At 37.1% G+C, this 27,044-nt stretch overlaps 1 protein-coding gene across 3 annotated transcripts in view; it reads right to left on the bottom strand.

Moving 5' to 3' along the window:
* kazna (kazrin, periplakin interacting protein a) overlaps positions 1 to 27,044 on the bottom strand; it is a 230,353-nt gene that overhangs the window by 50,622 nt on the left and 152,687 nt on the right. For all 3 annotated transcript variants that reach the window (XM_088332102.1, XM_088332101.1, XM_088332103.1), the window contains exon 6: positions 15,564 to 15,671. In XM_088332102.1, the coding sequence (XP_088188228.1) occupies positions 15,564 to 15,671 (108 nt within the window). The remainder of the gene's footprint in view (positions 1 to 15,563; positions 15,672 to 27,044) is intronic.

Below are 27,044 nucleotides of genomic sequence, written 5' to 3'. Positions count from 1 at the left end.
GAGTCAGTAGACTTTAATCGAGCAGGTGCAATTTTGGTTTGTATGTTTAGAGAAAACATTGTTTCACAATACTCACAAACGATTAGAGCATCAAAGGGATTAGTCCTTGTTGTAAGGGGCCAGAAGGTCTCTAATAAAACTGGGTTATTGACATTTTGGGAATTTTCAAACGGTGTTTTTATTTGACATTGAATTTCTGAAAACTACAGTGGATCTTCCTCTGTTACCAGATAATTTAATATATTATTTTGTAATTAAAACATTTTCTTAAAAAATATATAACGCCTTGCTCTGTGGCACTGGTTTTTGTTCGCAAGACGCCAGACAATCATGGCAGCGACCTCGTAAGTATGTATTCTGCAATGTGAAAGAAATACAAATTTCTCGATGTAGGATTTTTTTAATAACTATTAATATTGGTGGGCAGCACGGCGACGCAGTGGTTAGCGCGTGTGTGGCAACGTTCTGAGGCAATAAGATCGAACCTTCCTGTGTGGAGTTTGCATGTTCTCTCTTTGCTTGCCTGGGTTTCCTCCGGGCACTCCGGTTTCCTCCCATTCAGATTCAGATTCAGATCAACTTTATTGTCATTCTAGTACACGTGTATACAGAACGAAATGTCGATACATCTGACCCACACAGTTTCCTTGAATGTACAGATATAAATAAAATGTTGTATTGAGTTGTAGTATTGAGTGCTAATGATATACTAAATAATTATGGCTATGTATAGTATTTTACAGTAGCGCAAATAGTGCAAGAGGAGTAGCTAACCAGATGTGCAAAATGTGCAGTCAGGTAAACAAGTCAGGTAAACAGAACAATAAAACTGTAACAATAACGCTGTAAGTACAATAGTGCAGAGAAACAGATGTGCAAGGAGTGGCTAGCTATGAAGAACTGCCAGTAGTGCAAAAAGTCAAACAAAACCCACAGATGTACAGATTAGCAGCCGTTTAGATTTACTATGTGTTTGAGTGACCATTTAACAGTCTAATGGCCAGGGGGACAAGACTATTGTGGAACCTGGTGGTCCTGCACCGCACACTGCAGTACCTCTTCCCAGAGGCTAGCAGAGTGAACAGTCCATGATGGGGGTAAGAGGGGTCCCTGATAATGTTCTTATATTCCAAAGACATGTATGTCAGGTTAATTGGCTGGTCCAAATTGTCCCTAAGTGTGACTGAGCGAGTGAGTTGTCTGTTTCTGTGTGCCTTGCGAGTGGCTGGCAACCAGTTCAGGGTGTCCCCTGCCAACTGCCCAAAGATAGCTGGGATGGGCTCCAGCACCCCCGAGACCCTACTGAGGATAAGCGGTGCAGCTAATGGATGGATGGATTAATGTTGGTATGATAGTTCATGTATTTTTGCCTGTTATTAAATCAATGTTGTTACTTTTTTACTGAATGAAAGTGTTTGGTACCACAAGGAGGCACTAAATATTACACACTCTCCCTTTAAGGAAAAATAAAAAACAAAGAATGAAAACAACTACAGGAAAATACGTTCTAAAATAGGCAAATTAAATAAATGTAAATAAATGTCTGCTGAGCACAATACAGTGGATAAGAGGTGAAATAACTAAGTGCATGTGCCATTCAATCTTATAGCGGTCAAATTAGTAACCCATCAAATACATAATTGATTTTGATCAATTAAAAAGCATAGGGCTGAAACTATTTCTTGGGTTAAAAACTATTTATTTATTTGTATATTTATTGATATTTAAAATTACAATCTGTCAATTGTATTCTCTTAGCGGATGATACAAATATATTTTGTTCTCAAGCACATTTTCACAATGTGATCACCACTTTTGAAAGTGAGATGAACATGTTAAAAAGAATGATTGGATGTTAATAAATTATTTAGGAATGCAAGAAAAAAATCATGCTATTTGTTAGCTATTTGGAAAACATAAATAATTTCAAAGCAAAAACAGTTAAATCAATCGCCATCTTAAATACATTGAAGGAATCCTGAAAATCATAAAACTATATGCTCTTTTTTATTACACTTTGTTTGGAAAATGGGTATATGTGCAATATTTTGCACAAAAAAAAGAAAAAAGCAGTAAGGAATATAATGTCAAAATACAGAAACCACACAATGGTCTATTTATTTAATTAAGTGAAATGTTGGTATTTAATTATACAATAGTAGAGATAGTAAATAAACAATATTATCTCCTGCCTAGTCCTGAAAAAAAAGGATGTAAGAAGAATTAAATGATACATTTTATAAATTAATCATAAAATCCAGAAAAAAATAGTTTTTAAATAGTGTAAAAATATTCACTTTTTATTTGAAAGGTTGCCTGGCATTTTTTGATCGAAACATTTGTTTCAAAGCAAAATTATAAAAGAAAAACATTAAGTTTTGATCGTTGTATAGTAATTTGGTTTCTCGTTCATCCGTATAAGCAATGTATTTCTATTTGTCGGGTGGGGAAAGTTTTCTGTTTTTTTTTTCTTTAGATTATTCTGTTTTCTTTCCGTAAATTTGTCTCTGTTCTGAATAAATTGCCATTAATTTATCTTGAGGTAGGATTTAGTAGACTTACATTTTTCTAAATGATGATGGACATCTATACTACGCATACATGTCGTAATTACTAATGTGACTCAGGTGTGCCCGCTCATTTGGCGCCAACTTCTGCGGGTTCCGATTGGCTTCCGATTGGGTCACTATTTGAACTCAGGCCTGTCAATCCCCAGTGGTCAGTCCGTCTGCGAATCTCCGTGTATCCTAGCCAAGCCTTTTTTGATCCTGATCCGGTCCCGTTTTTGCTCACGTTTGTCTCCGGCTACGACCTGTTTCCGTTCTGGTCCTGACAGTACGGAAACAGGACCCACTTGCGTTACGTTTCTCACAAGGGAGCTTAAACAGAACATTTTATGTTATATTTAAATTTGAGACAAATAATTGTTCTTTGTCAAGAAAAAATAATGTAAATGCACTGAACAAATAATTTATTAAAAATGTACGATGAGTCAACAATTACAAATCAATTTTCCCTTCGGACTAGTCTTTGAAGGCTTTGAACTAGTCTACACGGTGGATTAAAAGTAATCCTTTAGATAACAATTGCTTTTGCGTGATTAATCATGCCTTTCCAAGAAACTGGAATGAGAGTACAATTGTTGTGAGTTACAATGTCATGCAGTGAGGTTTATGTCTGGTAATGCACACCCAGATTTGTGGTCTGTGTAGCCCTTAGAGACTCCTTGTGATTAAGGGCTATACAAATAAACATGACTTGACTTGATACATTTAGTTACATCTTATTCCTGAAATTGCCAAAGCAAAAAAAAGAAATATATAAACTGCAGTGTAGAGAAAAAAAATAAATTTTTTGTATTACCTTTACTTAAAAACAAAGTCTATGCCCTGCTCCTTTTAAATAAAAACATAAATAAACCTCTAGTATGAAAATAAAAGTACATGCAACGAGAGAAAAATTACTGGATCGCTTGACTTGCGTTTACCTTGATAATACTACCAGTGAATCTATTGTTTTAGACAGACAGACAGACAGACAGACAGACAGACAGACAGACAGACAGACAGACAGACAGACAGACAGACAGACAGACAGACAGACAGACAGACAGACAGACAGACAGACAGACAGACAGACAGACAGACAGACAGACAGACAGATAGATAGATAGATAGATAGATAGGTAGATAGGTAGATAGATACTTTATTCATTCCCGTAGGGAAATTCACAGTTCCAGCAGTATCCTTGTGTTGAAAAATAAAACAATAAAATAAAAGAAATAGAATACAGAAATGCCCAATGTAACGTGTTGATATAGAGTATTGGACTGATGTGTGCACCAAATCAGTACATTTAGTCTCCATACCGCCCTCTGCCATAAGGCAAGATAATGACATGCCTCATTTTGCATCTGTTGACACTCAGCACAGTAATACGTTGATATTTATATTTTGTAAAAGAGAATAAAAAAACTTGTAAAGTTGTATAAAAAAGTACTTTAACACTGTATAAATACAGTAATCCCTTGCTGTGTCACAATTTATTATTCGCTATTTCGCTACTTGGCGGATTTTCAGCGTGCATTGTGTTCTGCATTCTGATTAGATAAACAGAGAAAGAGGATTTATATCGCCAACAAATAAAATAAAATTACTAAATTTTGTGCAGGCTTGGGGAGTAACGGAATACATGGAACGGCAAAATGTTGGCAAGCTGTTTGGATTTATTTTCATTTTGTTTCTGTCGCATTTTATGTTAGTTTTGCCGGAGATCAAAGAGATCAAAGCCAGGAGAGAAAGCTTACCACGTGTTGTGAGTCATCATTTTATTCATATTTAGTTTCTTTTGTCTTTTATCAGCATATTTGGTATTGGAGTAATCCAAAAGTAATTGAAAGTAATCCAGTTAAAGTAACCCTACCCAACCCTGACCTTAATGCATACAAGTGTGCAATAAAGGACTCTTCTCACAGCTGAAGCAAAGAGCCGAAGCGGCCGAGGAATCTCCTCTCGATGCGGGCAGGGAGCCGAAGCGGCCAAGGCCCCTCAGGCAGTGGGAGCAGTGAGCAGGAGCGGCCGGGAACTGTCTTCGCACTTGGGGCAAGGAGCCGAAGCAGCCTTGAGACTCTCCTCGCTGCCAGGGAGCTTCCTGCTGGGTCCTTTCATGGAAGGGTGACTATGTTGTGGTTTTCAATGGAATACAACTGTCTGAATCATGAAATAAAAAAACAAACCTCAGAAAGCTCTCTCTCTCTCTCTCTCTCTCTCTCTCTCTCTCTCTCTCTCTCAGGAAAATGTTTCATTTTTATTTAACTTATAGTAAATGATAAAAGATCATCAATATTTAATGTGTACCTAATTAAATCATTAGGATTTGGAGAATTTTAAGATGTAGTTATTTGAATCCATTTGTTGTTTAGATTTATGTTTTTTTTTTTTTAATGAAGTATGTTAGTTGTCTATTAATATATTAATTGTTGGAATTAGAATTGTCTTCATTGTCATTAATAACCCATACCTGTTAACATGTACGATTTTGTCGTACAAAGTACGTTTATTATGAATTTTAAGACGTGTACGACGTACAAGAAAATCTGTACGGAAAAACCCAAATTTGTCAATTATGGGTACCATCCGGTATACACCGACTATCATTAAACGGCAAATCAATCAAGTCAAACGAGTTTGCCGTTATCGAGGTATAGTTTTTTTTCCGTTGCAAACGAAGCGATCAGTTTGATGCTACTGTGCGCATGCGTCTTCAGCCTCAGATTTCATGTGGTAGTTATGTAGTGAAAGGAAGTCCGTCTCTTTTTAGAGAACAGGCTTTTATGGCTCAACTCAATAAAGAGAGCCGGCTCTCAAACGGCTCACTTGCTTTGATGCATTATATTAGGAATTATTATGTTGTATAAAGAAGTTAAGAAAAAAAGGAAGTATAAAAGGAGAAAATGAAAAAAAAACAGTTTTGTGGTTATCCCTTTAATCAGTATATTACCAACGATAATTTAATGCAGAAAATGAATTCATAATTTGAATAAGAAAATGTATTATTCTATCTATTTATCTATCTACCTTGGTCATATCCCTCGAGAGGGGTGACTGACAGCAAGACACACACATACAATAACAAAGAAAATAAAAGGGAAATAAATAACAAAAAAAAACACTCACAAATTTTTTTGGACCATGGCCAACCCAATTGCCTAAACACCCAAACAAGTTAGGCACCTCGGCACCCATGTTGGACATGGTTTCGTCCCGCCAGATGGACGAAAGCATGTCCCTTTCGTCCATCTGGTGTCCCTGTGGTGAGTGGGCCTCTCCTTGTGAGAGGTAAGAGAATTCTCCCACCATGGTCCACTGTGTGTCGTAAGAGGCGACTAAAGTGGAGGGAGCGAGGGGACTGGGGATCCTCTCCTCTCTATCTCTACTCCCTAAGAGACAGCAAGTATTATTCTACTTAATTATATTTGCATGTCATTTTTCCTTCCACAGTGAACGTCCAAGCTACTTAATTTTTGAACCTTTTTTATGATAAACCTCATTCATGTCGAGCAACTCAGTATCTCACAACAAAATGTTAATTAACAATATATATGATATAACGAAACACATGTACAATATAACAAGTTAAACTACATAAACAAACACGTTTGAAAAAAAAATGGTGTAAGATTATTTTGTATTTTGTAAGGGAAAATACAACATTTTGTAAGGGCATGGAGCCGTCGAGGTTGACTGATATGATAACCACATAGTTAGCATTGTTTAAAACAAGATTAAACATGGTGCACCAGAATAAACATGTAATAAAAGACTTAAAAGTGAAAAATAAGATGAAAGAATCGCAGGATAATATTTATTATATACTGGCCTAAGTCACAAGAACATTAAAACAATAGTGCAATGAAAATGGGTGCGATAACATTTAACATCAACAAATTTCCCAAATAAGTAAAAAAATAAAATATGAATACCCATTTTTGTATATATAGGGTTCATATATATTTTTGCTTCTGCTATTAACCCAACACAAAATGTGAATTACTTGACCGGTAACAATCTCACTTTCAAATCCAATTAACCAATCCACAATGTGACGAAAGCAGCCAACACCCGAGGGAACATCCTACTGCCATCACCTGCAGCACGATGAGAAAAAAAAGGCAATTACACGACAAGCTCACTCAGCTCTTTTTCCGTGCATCAATGGAAGTACAAATGAAACGTAGTCCTGGAAACAGCTTTCAATCTTCAACTACGCTCTGACAGAATTCTGATATCGAAACTGCCAAAAAAGACGTAAACTCCAGTGTTGTTCAAGTCTACATTTCAAAGTATAACATCTGACCTAAGAAGGTATTGTTACACAAATCTAAGAAGAAACAATGAGTCATTGAGCACAATGACAAATGCATGACCGCACTTTGAGCCCTTGAGCAAAGGAAGCAAACCGTAGCCTGCTTTTTTTTTTTGCTTAAGGTTTTTTTGTTTTTGCTGTAAATGCGCTAATTGGAACAAGCACACTTAGAGAGGTGAAATATTAAAATGTGTCCTTGCAATATATATATATATATATATATATATAGTATATAGTCATGATTGTTTGAGCTTCATACATTTATTATTCTTGCTTCTGTTTTTAACATTGCACACTTGCAAAGGTGATTCCATAGGATGTCGTGGTTGTTCGTTATTACATCATTGTCATTATTGACCAATTATGTTTCTGCACTTTGACATCCAGATCCTTGAATTCAAACATTCTGTTTGGGTAAACTCTCCCCCTAATTTTTTTAGGTCTTTTCTCGTTCAACTAAATTATAAACTCATCATTTTCATCCTTCGAGCCAGATTTGAACCGGTGACCCAAGGACTTCCAGTAAGTTAAGTTTACGGGAAATCTTATTTCATGGTATTTTTATTGTTTTAGTTACTTTTAACTTCCTCACTAATTTAGTTGTAATCGAATCACTCAATGACTAATCAGTGTACTTGTTTACGTCCATATATAATTACTTGACTTCTTAGTATATCCATTCATTCAGTACATATTCAGTCTCTTGGTGTTTTATGTAGGATCTTTAATTTTGCAGTTAGGAGAAGGCCTTGAGTTGTATTAGTACTTGCCACGTTTGGTTTAGACAAAGGTATGGTGTAAAATAAAATGAAATGTAATGATCTGCATTTATATAGCGCTTTTCAAGTCGATGAAGACTTCCGAAAGCGCTTTACAATGTGCTTCACATTTACCAATAGCGGCCGTGCAGCCATGTAAGGCACAAACCTGCTTATTGGGGGCATTAGGGGTTCAGTGTCTTAAAAAAAAAATTGTGTTTGTCATCACATGCCCTTCTGGTATACAGGTGATTGTCAGCCTTTTTGACAGCACACTTGACAGCCCTGTTCTGTACCTCAAATTTACCTGAACACTCTGTATAATAAAAACCTCAACCAAACTGATGAACGTCTCACAACCCAGATCTTAAGCAAACACGTGGAAGAAAAGTCGTTCCTTTTCAGTCGTATATTTTTTAAATATCATTGAAAAACACAAGGCAATTCCGGTCCACAAGATACTGAAAAAAGACAATTAAGAAACCACAACCAAACATGAACCAGCATGAACGAAAATGCACATAATAACGATAAACAGCCATTTGTTTACAGTGAACACACCATGACATTTTAGAGCCAATGTGCTTGAGGACAAACTTTACTTTACACAGTTCCAGTGTGACCTCACGCCAAAACCTCAAACAGTGCAAGCCTCCACTCTTGTCTAAGCTTTGCGGTTATCTGAATGTGTAGGTTAAAGGTTGGGGTGCCACATCAACGGCGAGTTCAGTCTGAAAAAACTCCACTCAGGTGAGGACAGGTTAAAGTCTTCCAACGGCTCCACCGTTAAGCCCTTGACGGGATGTGAGAGTCAACGTCAGTTAAATCCTTGGCAGAGAGTTATTCAACAATCGAAAAAGCAGGTGTAGCGCCTTGCTTCTGAAAAATAATGAGCCACTGCTTCCTTTTAGTGAACCGAAAACATCCATTCCTCCTCTAGTCCAATTTGGCAGCTGCAGTCATTTTGTACTCACCGCACTTGGTCTGCTCCCTGTCTGACTTCATTCCCTTCTGAGAAGGGAGTCCTTCTAAGGACTCCAGGATCTGTCAATGCACAAAATCCTTTTTACGCTAAAATATGTAACAGCCCGAGCTCAATTTGCAGGTCTTAAACTGTGTTCCTCCTTAGTGTGTACCTGTTTAAAGCAACTCCCACCGCTTCTGCTCCTCCTACCTTATTCAAACAGTTGACACAGCTCAGCAGGGCTGCAACTATTCTTCCATATTGCTTACAGAGCTAAGCTTTACCAGATAAGGGGTGGAGCTAAGGCAAGGTGTGGGTTTGCAGGCAGGTGAGCCTGAAAGCTGCGCTTGACACGGCAGGATGTGTCTGACTGCTGTCGTCTTGCCTCGGGGTCAGGACAAATGATATGCTAATAGAGTCTGAATTCAGAGAGCATGTTGTGATAAACACAGAAGGGTGTCATATTTGGAAGTTACAGATAAAATACACTTTTTCAGGACAAATATCTCAGTTGCGTCTTGACCAGGGTTAGGAGGGTTACTTTAAAAATGTTATCCGATACAGTTACCTGTTGAAAAATATGATGAGTCGAAATCTTAAAACTTAAATATTGCAGTAATGTAACTTACTATCAATTACTAATAAAATGCAAAATAAACATAATATAAATAAAAATACTAAATTGTGTCTAAGATAAATGAATAATAAATTATTTTAAACACACCAAATGTTAAATTTCTAAATTATCAAAAAACTCCGGAATGTCTTGTGCCCAAATTTCAAGTTTTACTACTTTGATGTGGGGATGCCAAACCTCAAATTTACTAGGTTTACTGGGCTTATATCTGCAACACAGTGTAACAAATATGCAGTCTGTACAATCTGCGCAACAGATTGTGTAACCCTCATCTCTTTCTCTCTTTCTCCCCCTTTCTCTCTTTCTCTCTATATCTAGTGTCAGGCATTGAAATTTTGGTAGAAACAATTAGTCTATTAGCGCATAATGTCTAGGTAAATAAAGTTTGAGATAAAATTCTAAACCTGTAAAGTAATCCTTATTTTAACTCAAGATACCTGTAATGTATTGGTTTCTGTAACTTCAAAGGAATACAATTCCTTTATTTTTTGGATCCTAATTACATAACACAGTTACATGTATTCCGTTATCCTCCAAGCATGGTCTTGACTAAGTTTAGGTGTCAACAACCTTTTGGAAGCTGAGAGCTACTTTTGGTTTTTGATTGGCGCAAAGGGCTACCAGTTTGATATTAAAGTTCACGAATCCCTTAACCAGTAGAATTGTAGGGGCACCACTTTATGTGGTGTGTCTTGGGCAAGTATATCCTGGTGCCCATGTGACAATACTGACACTAGATCCTAACTCATTGGGGAAAAAGTATTTTGTTCTGAAATTTTGAGTATATATTTCTAAAATATCAACTTATGTTATTACGCTGGTTACATCCATCTTCCACAACACTTGCAAAACAAAGTCTCTCAAAAAAAGCTGGTAAGGAAAATCAAGCAGATACAAAGGAAACATCTAGGCACCAGCTACATAGCCCATGTGACAAACGAAACACTGCGCAACACCATCAGAAGACACATTGGCCTATAAAAACAGATATGTGATGTTGTTACAATGTCATTACCAGGTTATTACTGTTTATAATAAGTTAAGTTAACCACAGGTCAAGTCATGTTTTTTGTATAGCCCTTAAACACAAGGAGTCTTAAAGAGCTGCACAGACCACAGATAATTGCAAACTACAGACTATTATTACACCATCTCCTGATCTATAACCTACATGAGGGCAAGGAAAAACTTCAACATGAGGAGAATGAAAAAACTTTGAAAAGGGACCGCACATAAGGTAATCCCCCTTCCAGAATGACCAGGCTGCAACAGGTGTTGCAATTACAAATAATACACAAATATTGTCAACATGAAATGCGGGTCATTATTATGATCAGTATAATTACTACTATTATTATAAAGTAAAACTTTGTTGAATAACCTTTGGACACGACACGGAAAAGCAAATTTTGTAAAACTGGCCGTTTTCCATATGACACAAAACTCAACTAGCCCTAATAGACAGCGGTCAAAAGGATAAACTTGAACAAGTATTTGTTCTCCACTTCAGGCTGTTAAGAATGTAAATCATTCACAGTTTCATGTCAGTTACAACTCAAATTTACCACAAAATTGCAATGACCCATCACAGGTAAGCTATTTTCAGAACCTGTCCGGGGCTTCTCAAGTCTTTTTAGGGGGCACCACGTTAAAGAACCCATACTTAGTCCATATCCAATTAATAAATAGTTGTATTTATTAATTTTGCTTACTTTTAATTTCGTTGTCACAATATGTTAACCCATTTTGTAACAATGACAATAAAAGTATATTCTATTCTATTCTATTTTCAATATTTGTAACTTTTTTTTCAATCCAACAGAATATATTCGTACCTCTTGTGCAGAACATTTTTATTGAAACTAAATTGAAATATACATGTCTTATTGTAAGTACATTTTTTATCTTGTTTCTCTAATAAGTAAAATTATTCTATACAGCAAAGTACATAAGCAAATGGTATACATTTTGCTCATTTTGAGTAATATTTTCTGCCAACAAAATGAGTAAAAGTAGCAAAATCATCTGTATCAGCAATTTTAAAAACAATATTTGAAGGAAAAAAAGTTAAATATCCTAATAAAAGTATTGTTGATACAGGCAACATTTTCTGTCAAAAGGGTAAGATTTTCTTTTGATTTACCAGTAAGTGGGTAAGCATTTGTTTATTGGGCAGATGGAAACTTGTTTAGCTCCTTTTAAGTATTTTTTAAGTTTTATTTAAACGAGAAAAAATATATACCTTCTCCTAAAAAGAATAATTTGCCCATTTTAAGTTTTTTTTAATGCTTCAAATGGACAATTAAAAAAAAAGAAAAAAAATACTGTAAAACCATTGGAACTTCCAAAATTGTTCTACCAGTACCAATTAAGTGAGTGAAAATGAGCTATAAAACTCTTTCTAACGCACACATTTTGAACTACAAAATAAACTTTCAATTTTTCTTCAGGCAATGTTAAAAGGAGTATGAATGACACTTTTAAAGTACCTTATTCCTAAAGAAACTAAAGTGCACTGGCCTTGTATTTGATACCTTAAATTGCAAAAATAGTAAACTAAAAAAAGCTGTAATAGTTTCATTTATCATGCCTACTCCTCCAGGATAGAAAAGCTACTTCATTCATGCGCCAGTCATGTTATCTAGTGGAGTATATAAAAAGCTCCATTCATAGATCCATTATAAAAAAACACATTGATTTACATAATTTGTGTTTTAATGCTATAAAATTGCAACATATAAATCAATCTTTCTCTAATTAAATCTCAACTACTCAAATTTCCTGAAAAACGGCTTGCACACATGTACAGCCCCTCTACATATAAGGTATTGTAGTGACGAGAAATTCAAGATCCGCGGTGTGTTTGAAACAGAAATCTTGCCTAACATAAGAATGGAAAGCCATTTTACCAGAATTTCCAGACGCTACCCTTCAAGGGCCGTGTGTTCGAGAACACTCACTGCCAGAGGTTAGCCAGTAATCACGTTTTCTGCCAAACAGATATGATCCTGCGCACTTGTGTTTGTTTTATCTTGCACTCTTGTGCTCCCTCACTCCTCCTGCATCATTTCCCTCACTTCCCCACCACGACACTGTAAAGAATATGCCCACATCCAACTACACCAACTATGAACAGCCACGCACAAGAAGTGACTAGACTCTATATAATAAAAATTTGAAATCCCAAAGTGTTCATATCTAATCAAAAGATTAATAATCTGCATCTATGTGTCATGTTCACACCAGAAATTAATTCACTCCGTGTTAATGTGAATTTAGCCTTTTATCAACAATTATTGTGATTATAATAATTATAATTAACCACTTGGAGAACGTTATTTTGGAAAGCAGTAACTCACCAGTGATTAGAACCGTACCTCTTGTTTGGGACTTCCCACACCTATAAAAGCTATAAACTTCTTCTTGCTTCTTGCACGCACTCCTTCTCAACACAACCTCCCGAGCCAAAGCTCACCGCCCCTTTTGAGCAACTCTTTGGGGAAAGAAGGAGAGCACAGGCTGGTATTTCTTTCTTTAGAAGGCCGGGACTCCATGCAGCCACAAACAAGAGCAGACCACGCTTTTTGTCCTCAGAGGTAAATCAATAAAGTATTTCACAACAAACCGTTCATTCCTGGGAAAATACTATTTAATTTTTGAGACGCTGTGAAAATACTTCCTTATCACTTAAAGGAGTTGATTATCTTAATCATGGTTTTATAGATGAAGATAGCTGAATTTCTTTCCCCGTTCACGATTTCCTAAAACCGCGAAGGCTTGTGTCAACAATGCCCTTTTGTTATTTTGTGTGATTTAATATTCCTTGTCATGTAAATAAACATAGTTTGTTAGCATAAAACACATGCATTATTTATTTTTGTGTCTCTACTATTTTTGTTCTGGACTGACAAATGATTAACCATTTCAATGAACTGAAAAATCAACAATTTAATGCTAAAATTGAAATATGTTTGGACTATTGCTTCTTTCATGATAGATTCTAGACACAATACAAGGCAATGTCGAATTAATTCTGGTGGGAAACCCTAACCCTAACCCTGCTGGCCGAATCAATAACCACCAAATTTGATTCTGAATCAAACAGATATCATTTAAGGCAATTACTCTACAGTGCATACACCTCCAATAACAACGGTTAAGTTAAGTTAAAGTTCCGATAATAAATTCGCACTTTATTTTGCTAATATCATCTTGTGTATCTCATTACTGTGTATTTATATTTAATTACCATTTAAATCTGTTTTAAGTGATCAGACAGATGTCATGATTGCCAAAAGGAAGACACCTGGGGCAATTGTTTGGCGCGCAGGAGCGCGCTCTCTGATTGGCTGGCACTCCCATCTTAAGCTATCAGCACCCAGAGGGGAGTGTCAGTCCGTACTTGTGTCTCTCTGTGTGTTTCGCCAGATTACCAGAACCAAAGACTTCTCCTGCTTGATTCCTGCCTGCCTCCTGTTTCGACCTGTTTCTGTCCCATGTTTACGATCTACTCTCCTGCCCTGGCCATCGACCTGCCCGCTAAGCTGTATCGATTCTGCCTACCTGTCACGGAACTGCAATTCCGTCCGACGCTGCTGATGACCGACAAACACCGGCATCCAAAGCAAGCTCTGACAACTCATTCCTATAAAGATTCCTTCAAAAAAAAACGCAATTGGGTCCGAGATTCCGTCCTGGTTCCTGACAACAGATGTGTGTTATTGATATCTAGGCTTATATTGGATAATTTTGGGAGACCAGGAACAGATTCCAGACTATAAGTCTTTGCAAAGCATAAATTGCACTAGCCAAAAAACACAAAATTAACAAGGAAAAACATGTACAAGCCGAATGAGTCACATCTTTGGGGGAAACGTATTAAAAAAAATTCAACACCAACAAGATACATGTCATCTTGAAAGGCAATTTAAAATAAAAATAAACTACAGAACAGGGTATACTAACGTCACACCAACCTGCATATCTGAGACACGTTCATCAGTAATGACGTAACATGTTAAGAGTTATTTGGATAACTCTAATATAAATAGCATACTTACGAACCTATCATCTTCACTCCAAATCATTTAATCAAATCAAACCTTCATCCTTTTTTACAGTTTTACCAGTAAACTACCCAGGTAGGTTCAGGAGGTCCACGATGCATGGGCCTCCTCCTTTCGGTTCATGTTCAAGCTTGAAATTATCAACACAGGCCTAGTGCGCCCTCTTGCATTTACATGTGTCAATAATTTCTACAGAAAAGTCTCACCAGAGTATATGTCGCATGCGGGCAAACTATGAAAAAAACAACTAAAGGTCTTCAAAATACAGTAATTATTTTTTTTTTATGGGGAAAATGTATTCGAAATATGAGAAATTCTAAATACAAGCTTGATCCAGGAGGGGCCACTGTATTTGTGTGTCTTGTTATTGATATAAAACAGTCAAATAGATGTATATTTCAGTCATAGCATTAAAAATGCTTAGAAATCTCTATCAAATATTGGACAAAATACAACAAAAGAAAAAAACGCTTCAGCACAATCTTCCCCCTCGACCTCCTTCAACTTGTATAAGTTCACAATGTACTTTTTTTACTGCATGGTATCCCTGTTGGATAACTGCTGGGATGTGTTACATTAAAATCTTTCAATCCATTTCATTCCCGTGACCGCTGCATCGCCTTGCACCGCTACGTATGCTACCTCAGGCAAGCACATCAATGGGCCATGCGTGTCAGAGAAAAACAAGTATTTTACCTTGACATGAAAAGATGTATAGTTATGTAAAATGGCTGTGAAAAAGCCTATCGCAGTTGTGCACACAGTTTTCCACACACACATATGGACAACCTGCCCCTGTGATAGCATTTGCTGTGTAATGTCTGCTGCAGAAAACAAGTCAGAATACGCGAATATCAATGACAATAAAAGCAATTTAATATAATTCAAAATCTGTGAAGCAGTGAATCAGCTATAACCGAAGTGCAAAGTAGCGAGGGGTCTCGCTACTATGAATATGACAAAATAATTATTGAAAATTAAGTGCAAGGGAAGGTAAAACATTTTTCAAAAAAGTTTTAGCATACCAGCCTAAATAATTCACAAAAGTGAATAAACTACCCACAACACTTTTGGGACACCTGGAAAACATTCCGTAGTTTTTGCAGTTGTCACAGCCTCTTTAAAATAAAAACAAATAATTTAATTCATAACATATTAAGTATATGACGCTTTCCAGCAAACTAAGCTGAATTGTGAATGCATTGTTTGAGTTCCCTCATTATTTGCACACATCACTTGGATCTGAGCTGAGAAATGTGCTTGGCATTCATACCTTTGTCAAGGGAGGCGTCAGGTGAGCTGAAGTCCATCAGACTGCTAAGTTCACTTGTGTAGCAAAGGTCAGAGGTGGGCGCCTTCTGCTTGGTGTGCACAGAAGTATCTGGAACAAAAACATGATGGACATTGTTCATTGAAGACGCTATTAAATTGATACAGGCTAAAATCATTCAAAGCCGCGGAAACCGATGCGACTCAACAGCTCGCTATCGATTTTTCACTAACTGCCTCTGGAGCTGAAGTACCGATTTAAAAACATTGTCGTGATAAATTTAGGAGCATGCATCAGTCACCCACATAGAATAACACTCCTTTCAATACAGATTTTCATCCTCCATCCACACTGTCCCTAGAGAAGCTTATTCAGCATATACTGCAGGCCATGAATGCCACATCAGGGCAAAAACAGCCTAAATTCAAATATTAGCATTTTTATGAGCAGAGTTTGATTTGCTTGTGATGAGGTCCGCTGACTTTAATATACTTTTAGGTAACAACCAGCGGCATACTGTGATGGCGTAACAAATGCATTGCTCTGGGACAGCTCCCTAAAGTACCCAGCAAACCGCAGTTAGCGCAGTCAGCGTATGTTGTTCATCAAAATGAAAATAACTAAGCCCGCTGCGAGAGGAGGTTTTGTCAAGCTGCTCATCACAAGCTAATAAAATGAAGTAACTCCACACTTTCACTTCTCTCCTGTAGTAAAGCAAACACGTGGAATTTTTCAATTCAATTCCCGTATTTTACATGTTATAAGGCGCTGACATGGGAAAACTGTTTTTTTGTGTGTCATTTGTACCACAGACGGCCTAGTGGAAACTTGCATGCACTCTCATCGCCACTACTTGGGTTTAATTCCTGTTGCATAAAATGTTTTGCATGTAGGTTAGCAATGTTTCCAGGGTTGATCAATCATTGCTCAAATACGGTATTATACAGAAAAATATTGTATGATAACGCTTACCTACAATATACCCACTGTATGCATATCCAATCTTATTTAGCTCACCAGGTTATAAGGCACACTTTTAAATTCCTGGCCAAATTGGGGTCTGTGAGTGTGCCCTGTAGTCCTGAAAATACAGTATTTATAAAAATGAATGCTGAGATTCTTGGGGGGAAAAATGTCTGTTCTCCTTTGCACGACTGCTCTTGCTCATTACATCGCCATTAGTCTCCACAATCTAGCTTTTAGGGAGCCATTAGCAGTTAAACTATGTGGTGATTATGGAGGGATGCGTTTAGGGGACTAGGCATTGGGTCAAGGGGTGGTGCTACCTTTATCTTAAGATTAGTCATCACACTTGCGATAATGGTCTTTAATAGGCAACTAACTGCAGCCTCTCTGTCCAGCTAAAGTGATTGCTTTGAACATTCCAGCTGCTAAAACTATATCAAATATTTAACAGCCCATGAAGACAGCCCTTATTTAATGCTCCGCAACATGCATCGGGTTCCTCTGGACATTGCAAATACTATTTTACTTTTGAATATATATTTTATATCTTGTTGTTACCACCAAAACTGAATTGAAGTCAAAAAATCCAGAGGGAAGCTTTGGCTTCAAGGTTACAGACATTCCTAATCTGTGAATGAGCAACTTACAATATATATCAGCAGTTTTTCTGCAATGCATTGTTTTGATCTCTGGCTGGAAGTGTTAACACGTCCAAGGCACTGAGAAATGCCCCAACATTGCAAAGTTAAATAGGACATATAATTCATCATATTAACCATCGAAACATTCACCAAGTTGAAGTCATAAGTATAAACCGAAATGTTATTAAATAAGATAAAGAGAGTTCATGCCTATAACAGTCGGTAAGTTGTTTGAAGTGATTTATTTGAAGCCATTTACTAGGGGGCTAACGTGTCGGGTCAGGCTACAGTAATTTAATGGAAAATTTAGCGGAGCTTATTTTATAAATGGTTTACCCTGCTTAATTAGTTTTTTTTTCCCAAACATCCTGAGGAATTGCCTGTGAACGCAGAAAGGAAAATAATATTTAACATATACTGTATACAGTATGCGGTGATATTGGATGAGATTGATAAATATACAGTTCAAATAATTGTGATATAGTACATGAATAAACGGTATCATAAAATTGGTTGAATATCCGATGTATTTGATGCAAGATCGGGTTCCTATGCTGGCAATGTAACATGGATTTTTAGATTATTATAATTTCACATAAATTGAAATGTTCTCGATATACAATTAAAAGGCAATATAGGAAAGATGAACAGGCTAAGTCTAAACATTGGAAAAGTCAAAGATAATGAAATAAATTGAACTTTTCTGTATAAACTACCAATAAAATTACTATTATAACATATATTTTGTACTATATTCATCAATTTTATAGTAGGATATTTTTTAGAAGCACCACTGCAGACAGATAATCCTCATGAAGAGTCATCAACACAGCCCAGAAAATCATCATTTGCTGCTCCCTACCCAGTCTGGAGGACATTGTCGGCTTGTAGAGCAGACAAGAGTATTACCCCTCTTTGACATGCTCCCCTCTGTCAGATGCGACAAAGCTCGTAAAACAAGTTGAAAGACAGTTTCTTCCCGAGGGCCATTATCACCTTAAACAAGCACACAAGACTGTAAAAAATAGTTACAGTGCATCCGGAAAGTATTCACAGCGCTTCACTTTTTCCACATTTTGTTATGTTACAGCCTCATTCCAAATTGTATTAATTTAATCTCTTATCGCAAAATTCTACACAAAATACTCCATTATGACAATGTGAAAAAGTTTTTTTTTTCAACTTTTTTAAAATTCATTAAAAATAGAAAACTAAGAAATCACATTTACATAAGTATTCACAGCCTTTGATTAATACTTTGTTGATCCACCTTTGGCAGCAAATACAGCCTCAAGTCTTTTTGAATATGATCCCACAAGTTTAGCACACCTATCTTTAGGCAGTTTTGCCCATTCTTCTTTGCAATAAGTCTCAAGCTCAATCAGGTTGGATGGGAGACGTTTGTGCACAGCCATTTTCAGATCTCTCCAGAGATGTTCGATCGGATTCAAGTCTGGACTCTGGCCGGGCCACTCCAGGACATTCACGGAGTGGTTCTGAAGCCAATCTTTTGAGATTTTGGCTGTGTGCTTTGGGTCGTTGTCCTGCTGAAAAATGAACCTTCGCCCCAGCCTGAGGTCAAGAGCGCTCTGGAGCAGGTTTTCATCCAGGATATCTCTATATATTGCTGCATTCATTTTTCCTTCTATCCTGACTAGTCTGCCAGTTCCTGCTGCTGAAAAACATCCCCACAGCATGATGCTGCCACCACCATGCTTCACTGTAGGGATGGTATTGGCCTGGTGATGAGCGGTGCCTGGTTTCCTCCAAACATGGCGCCTGGCATTCACACCAAAGAGTTCAATCTTTGTCTCGTCAGACCAGAGAATTTTGTTTTTTATGGTTTGAGAGTCATTCAGGTGCTTTTTGGCAAGTTCCAGACGGGCTTCCATGTTCCTTTTACTAAGGAGTGGCTTTCGTCTGGCCACTCTACCATACAGGCCTGATTGGTGGATTGCTGCAGGGATGGTTGTCCTTCTGGAAGGCTCTCCTCTCTCCACAGAGGAACGCTGGAGCTCTGACAGAGTGACCATCGGGTTCTTGGTCACCTCCATGACTAAGGCCCTTCTTCCCCGATCGCTCAGTTTAGAAGTCCGGCCAGCTCTAGGAAGAGCCCTGGTGGTTCCAAATGTCTTCCATTTATGAATAATGGAGGCCACTGTGCTCATTGGGACCTTCAAAGCAGCAGAAATTTTGCTGTATCCTTCCCCAGATTTGTGCCTCAAGACAATCCTGTCTTGCAGGTCTACAGACAGTTCTTTTGACTTCATGCTTGGTGTTTGTGCTCTGACATGCACACTCAACTGTGGGACCTTATATAGACAGGTGTGTGCCTTTCCAAATCATGTCCAATCAACTGAATTTACTGCAGGTGGACTCCAATTAAGCTGTAGAAAGATCTCAAGGATGATCAGTGGAAAAAAGATGCCCCTGAGCTCAATTTGGAGCTTCATGGCAAAGGCTGTGAATACTTATGTAAATGTGATTTCTTATTTTTCTATTTTTAATAAATTCAAAAAAAGTAAAAAAAAAAACGTTTTCACATTGTCATAATGGAGTATTTTGTGTAGAATTTTGAGATAAGAGATTAAATTAATACAATTTGGAATGAGGCTGTAACATAACAAAATGTGGAAAAAGTGAAGCGCTGTGAATACTTTCCGGATGCACTGTAAGTTCTCAACTCTTATTAAATAAATATGTTGTTTTTGTTGTTGGAGTATTATTCATTGCAGTATTGTTCTGATGCACTTGCAACTCAGTCTCCAAACACTTGGTTCTAAACAGCATTTGCCTATTTATCCAAACATTCATATTTATATCAATAATTAAGTATTTTATTATATGTTTGTCCTGGAGTGCCACGTTTAATCATGTTGCATACCTTGTTCACTATGTTGTTATCAATGACAGAACATACAATTTCATTGTAACCCATTTTTCATTTATGATAGAATCTTCTCCAAGATGACGTTTTACAACCAAACAGGCATCACAGATTTTCTTTTTTAATCTGTTTTGAAATGGCATCGGGAAAAAAAAATCAGTCAGCGATGACATTCCATCATGTGACAACAACAAAGCACCGCATGTGACTGACTGTTGGTCACACCAGGCGGATGCAAGAGGAGATAACAGGAGCATTATCAGTTGATGTAAATCATGAGCAGGTCTTCATTTGGTGCTGTCCTTTTGATGTCTCAGTGCACTCTTTTGTGGGCCCTTTATATTTGATAATTGAACAACTTGGATTCTTTTTTTTGCCTTCTTTCCAAATGTACTGTACATTATGAGAAAAATACACTGTATGATCAATTAAATTGAACAACAAGCAGACTTTTAAATATGATTCAATAAAAGATGCACTTTACATTAAAATCATTGCATAGCACCAGGTACTCAACACCTGTGTTGATACTAACGGTTCATATTTACTTTTCTTTGCAACGAGTTCTGTGACATTTTCATGGTTACCGATATTCATCACCTGTTCCCGCTCCTTTGGTGCAAACTGCCTAGGACTCTGATTGGCTCCTATTTAAACCCACTCCTATCTGTCGCCTTTTGTCAGTCCGTCTTCGAACCTCAGTTAACACTAGGCAAGCCTTTTTCGACCCTGATTCCAACCTGTATTTTGCTCCTGTCTGTCCGGCTTGACCCGTTTTTTATCCTGTCCCGGCTTTCGACCTTTTTTGCCGCTATCCACTGAAGATCCACTTCCGCGTTCATAGCGAACACCAGATCGTGGGCGCAGCCCTTCCTCTTTCCTTTAATAAAACCTGTGAGAAACATAACGCAATTGGTTCCCGTCTCCGTTCTGGTCCTGACAGACGTGTTACTAGCAAAATATTGTAACTCAGTTGCTGTTACAATATTGTGTTTTACTTTGCTACTTCCAAAAGGAAAATTAGTAAAATCATCATTCGTGAAATCATTCTCATTGCTAATACGCCAAAACATCAGTCATCACCCGCAAGTTTATAAATACCTTCGTAGTACACCTGATTACAATTACGGTGGCGTCTCAAGCATAGAATATGAAGACACAGTATTTGTCTTCGTGGAGATACTCTCTCTCAATGATATACTTGCATCTAAGCCACATTTAAAACTATAAAAATAAAATACTGAAATTGGGGGTCAGATTATATGCACATATTTGGTTGCATGTCTCAAGTAGGTGGGCAGCGCATCAGGAAGGGGGCACGGCTTGTACGGAAACAACAAACAAACTCAATCAATGCCGCAAACTTTTATTTTGTAAAATTATGGATGCAATACACCATGCCTGTAGAGAAAAGAAAACGTCTTAGACAGGACCTTCTCAGTGTTTCTTTATTCTCCTCATATTGAGGTTTTAGAGTTTTTCCTTGCCCTCGTGTAAGTTTTAGATCGGGGATGGTGTGATAGTAGTCCTTTCAGACATCTTGAGATTAAGGGCTATTCAAACAAACATGACTTGACTTGATTGACCTAGAATTGGTGTAGTAAATCTTTGAGTGGTCTGAAGCCAAAATGGAAATGGATATGGAGTGTCTTGGCTAGTTGTTTGTTTGCAAGTTCTCAAGATTGCACACAAATCTAAAGGCTTTACTGCTTAAACAGGGTGGTGGAAAGATTTTCTTCAATTTATTTTATTATGTGGCTATTTTCAAGGAGTTTAAGGAGGCTTCAATGCGAGTATATAAGGTAATTTGTAACTAGTTACTTTCAGCGTTACTTTTGGGTGTTAGTAATCTGGAGGATTACATTTCCATTGGAAATATTCTCGTCCATTGGAAATAATCTGGTTTTTATTTTCTTATGTTTTCATATTTCTAAATACTTGTTTATACTGTTCATATTCTAGCTGTTATTCATTATCCACTGTCTTACTGCTGTAACAAAAGAAAGGTCCCCATTGTGGGATGAATAAAGGATTATCTTATTTTATCTTATATTTACTTTTCTAAATGGAGTAACCACTAATTGTAACTAATTACTTGTATTCAGTAACACGCCTAACACTGCTGAAGACTCAGATGTCAAACTGAGAACCTTCATTTCAAAGGTAAATCAGGTAGTCACTGTTCCAATGAACTGAACTTGACATGATTCTGAGATGAAACGTCTCCAGTTGGAGTCTCCTGAGGGCACAGTGCTCACGGTCTGTCAGTCCCCTCAAAAAAACTCCATCACCATGACATCACCTCTTCTTCCACCTCATTTTCTCTGACTTTTTAAATGGGATTCCCCAAGCACCTCTCAGGAATGTGGCAGGCAAATTTTATCTGCTGGAAAAAGCGAAGGCTGGAACAATAGAAGGCCTTAATGACTTGTGGAGGTGATTATAGACTGAAAAGACGCTATTGCCGGGGCCTTCATTGGGCTGCGCGTGTTCTTCAAGTCGGTCTGCAATCGGCAGATATGCAGCCCTTCTCTTAGCGCCTTTAATTGCGCCGACTTCCCCTGGACCACAGCCTGCCAGACTTGTGATAAAGCATGGGGATTCATGCATTAATCATACCTACCTAGCTCAAGACCCCAATTAAAGGGTCCCTTTAACTATACAAAACATAATAATGGTCCGAGAGTGTGCGTGAGTCCCTGGTGGTTAATGTTTTCCGCCTACGCTAACTGTACAGAAATGATGAGGAGAAGGCTAGTGCTATCCTCTACTTTAAATGGTGGCTGAAACATCGCCGCTCAATTAAAAGTTTTTTAATATTCTTTTGTTGATCAGGGGAAACTTTTTTTAGTCCATAATAAAAAAGGAATGCAGGTCCTTGCTGCATTTAAATTTTAAGCTGATTGTATGAATTCAAAGAAAGACCTAAAACATATCAAATATTCGCATAAGCGTGAATGAATAAACACACATGCAGACTAGGTCTGCAACAACGAATCGATAAAAAACAAAATAAAATTGATGATTAAAAGCTTTGGCAATTAATTTCATCATCGATTCATTGTGTAGCACGATTTAGGTGGCACTCAGCACGTTAATTTAATCCAAACAAAAGAGTGTATTGAATTTGCTCTTGATCCCGTGACAAATTTGTAGTAGCACTTAAGTCCAACAGAGGGCACCCTGAGACCGTATTTTGATGCACATGGTAATCTTGATTCAAATCCAAATGTTTTTTACGAAGCACTTTTTAAGTGTTCAATAAAATAACATTTAACAACGTACTCAAATTCTCCCCCAATGTTGCCCTTCGTTTTTGGGTCGCGGGGGTGCTGGAGCCCATCCCAGTTATCTCCAGGCAATGGGCAGAGGACACCCTGAACTGGTTGCCAGCCATTTGCAGGGCCCACAGAGACAGACAACTGAATCCTGACACCTAGGGAAAACGTGGACTACCCAATTAACCTGACATGCATGTTTTCAGAGTGTGGGAGGAAACCGGAGTGCCCGGAAGAAAACAACGGAGGCACGAGGAGAACACGCACACTCCACACGGGGAGGCTGCGGCAGCTAGACTTGAATCCTGAAACTCCGCACTGTGGGGATGTGTGCTAACCACCCATCCGCCGTTGCGCCCGTATTGCATTCACTTTTGTTTATTTTTTAAGCACACTTAGACACTTAGACTTTGTATTGTTTCATACCATAAAATATTCTTGTTTTGTGCAATAGTATTCTATGTGTCCAAAACCTCAACATCAGTAGCCTAGATGGTAGTGTGCCCGCTTTGAGACTGGGAGGTCGCTGGTTCGCGCCTCGACGGAGACATACCTAATTGGTATAATGGCGGCGCCCTCTGGCTGCGGCTGCACCGACTCGCTACAACGGGTCAGGTGTATCGACATTTCGTTCTATGTACATTGTTACAAAGAATGACAATACAAAGGAAATTATTATTATTATTATTATTATTATTATTATTTGAATAAAGAGGAAAAAAATTCAAAATCTATTTTTTTTTAAATCTTATTCATTGATTGATCCAAAATATAATCAAGCAATGATTGATTGATTGATTAGATATCTACCGATACCGAGTTTCGATCCATTACCTCGGCAATGAACAAAGGAAACATATATCCAATTTTCTCATATGCATTAATGAATGAATACACATGCAGACGTTTACATCTTAATTTTGTTTTGTAATTATCGATATTTTGTGCTTTTGAAACACTCTAAACCGAAGCAAACTAATATGTTATGCCTGTTCCCAAGCACTAAATTCAATTACTCCAGTACTATTCAAAGAATAAACAACACATTGTTAAATTGTTAATAATAGTAGGTAAAGATTAATTGTTGTTATATTCATTCGTAATATTACAAGCTCTAATGATGGATTAAAGGTGGGTGCAAGCCAGGGAAAGTAAATTCTACTCAAGTTTAAGGAGCTGAACAGAATTTGGAACTTTGTTACTCTCTGCCTCTATCTCCTAGCATGTGTCACGACACAAGCACAGGCATTTCTTAGACGAGCTAAAATAAACTCTTCTTTTTTTATCTTTCATTTTAAAACGGACACAATTTATTTTTCTTCAATTTGTGCGTGGTCTATCGGTTCTCACTGCTGGGAAACTTGGAAACAATTTTGAGCACTTACAAACATTTCACCCTAAACTATCACTTGTCAAACTTTGAAAACACAACACTAAAATTCAATCATTTTCAAGGATGTCAAGCACCTTTATGAATCTTGCTTTACATATTCAAAACTGATTTAACACAAGATCTGCAATAAAAATCCAAGATTGTAAACTGACAGTTATCAAAATAAATGATTCCTCTAATTAACCAGAGTGTTGAGAATATCCCATTGATTGCTGATCAAAAAGCCTTTGAGTGCACGACAAGCAGCAGTGATGCTGTCACTCAGTGCAAACTAGCTGAGCAAGAACAAGATGTCAACAATGGGATGGTGGGATTAATTCACTTCATCCTGATTGCGCCTGCTAACATTATTCAGCGGAGTACAATGCAAATGAAAACACAACACAAACACAATGGACCAAGGGGCCTCCAATATGAAAAAAGGTGTTTTTTAATGAAAAACAAAAACAAAATTATAGGAAAATGGAAATACCAGTCATCCCACCACTGTACATGAACAAATAATTGTCAATGTATCAGATAAAGGACAGATGCTGATGTAACCCCAAAGGCTATGGAACATGTACTGTATATTCCCCTGGTCTCTAATTGGGTCCTCTCGAAAGAAATTTATATATATGTGTTTTTTCGGTCTAAAAGGCCTGCAAACCTGAGTGGAAATCAATGGGTTTAACACCAATATAGCAACATAAGAGATTCTTTTAATTTCTGAAGATAGGTACTGACCTTGGTGAAACTGCTTCTGGTAAAAAAAGGAGAATGGGAAAAAATGTGTCTTTTTATATGTTCTATACATGTAATTATTTGTTTATGCTCTGTTCTTTTTTGTGCCCTTCTCAGAACGATGAGTTGGTGGGGATTAAATCTGAAAGTATCACACTGCTACAACTGTCTCTGCTGGTTTCCTGACAACTTAAATCAGCTGCAGTCCAAACTACACAGGAATGGCTAAGAAGAGTTCTACAGAAGAGCACGAATACTCACAAGCACATACACACATACACGCACTAAAGAAAAGAAAGGATCAAAAAAATTTAAGAAATTAGCACGGCTCTGATAAAATGAGCTTCCAGAAGGGAAAGAAAAGAATCATAGAACGGTAATCTGATTGGACAAAAAAGGATACCTCATAAACGACCACCAGGAAACTGCCACGCTCCTGGAGAAACAGAATCTCAAAATATTCAGCTTGTGCCATCGCTCCTTGACAATGATAAACTCTAACAGAAATTAGCAAACCCTATTAGGAAGGTAGGATAGTGATGAAAGGTGGGAAAATTGTGAGTTCACCTTGCAGTTTGTGAGACAATATTCACATTTGTTTTTTAGTTTAGAAGATGTGGGTGTATACAATCGCTTCTAGTCTAATATTCACAATACGAAATGTATGCCTTGATTTTTAGAGGGGACTAATGTAAAGGCTGCAACTAAGGATTATTTTAATAATCGATGACTCGGACGATTTTTTTTTTTTTTCGATTAATCAATGAATGTGACTTTTTGAAAACAAATTTCAAATTTCCTGCTCTATTTAAATATTGAAGTTTTGGACAGATAGAAAAAAGTGTACAAAACAATACCATATTCAATAAGATAAAACAATACAAATTACAGGTGATTGTCAAATACAATAAACAAAAATGCATACAATGCTTTACACCAACACCTTTTCCAAAGATCATATTTTATTTGGACTTGTTAAAAAAAACTAAAAGAGGGCAATACATTTAATTTTACGTGTAGATTTTTTTCCACAAAAATATAACAATTGTAAACCCACTTTTCAAAATGTTGTCAATAAATATCTTTTTGGATTTAAATTTGGAATAGGATAAACATCCCTGATGTTGAAATAATGTATGATACGCTTAAGAACATGTCATCATTATTATTTTTCTTACTTGATTTTATTATTTATTTTCTGATTTCTTTCTCTGTATTTCTGCAGCATTTTCTGTTCCCTTGAAAATTCTTAACTTTGTAGTGTTTGACTGTTTCATGCGAATTTCGTTTGTAATGATGCAATACATAAGAAAAAAAAGCATAAAAAATGTAACATACGTTTTGTTTAAAAAAACTGTGCTAGGGTTCCCTCTCCCAAACCAGAACGGTACTACAACCCCCAACATCTCAATGAAATCTAATGCACTCTTTATTTGCATAAATATGAGTGGCTCATAAATTGTGTGACACAACAGATCTATGAACAAATTGCCAATACTTTTAATGTTAAATTTTATTTCTTTTTGTTGCAGCCAAAATATACAATCTACGGAGCTGTGGTGGGTAGTGACGACTTACAATTATTCCGTTACGTTT

Source organism: Urocampus carinirostris, chromosome 3, assembly GCF_059441175.1.
Source record: "Urocampus carinirostris isolate Australia breed hairy pipefish chromosome 3, RoL_Ucar_1.0, whole genome shotgun sequence".
Lineage (NCBI taxonomy): Eukaryota > Metazoa > Chordata > Actinopteri > Syngnathiformes > Syngnathidae > Urocampus > Urocampus carinirostris.
This window is presented reverse-complemented; position numbering and strand designations above follow the sequence as displayed.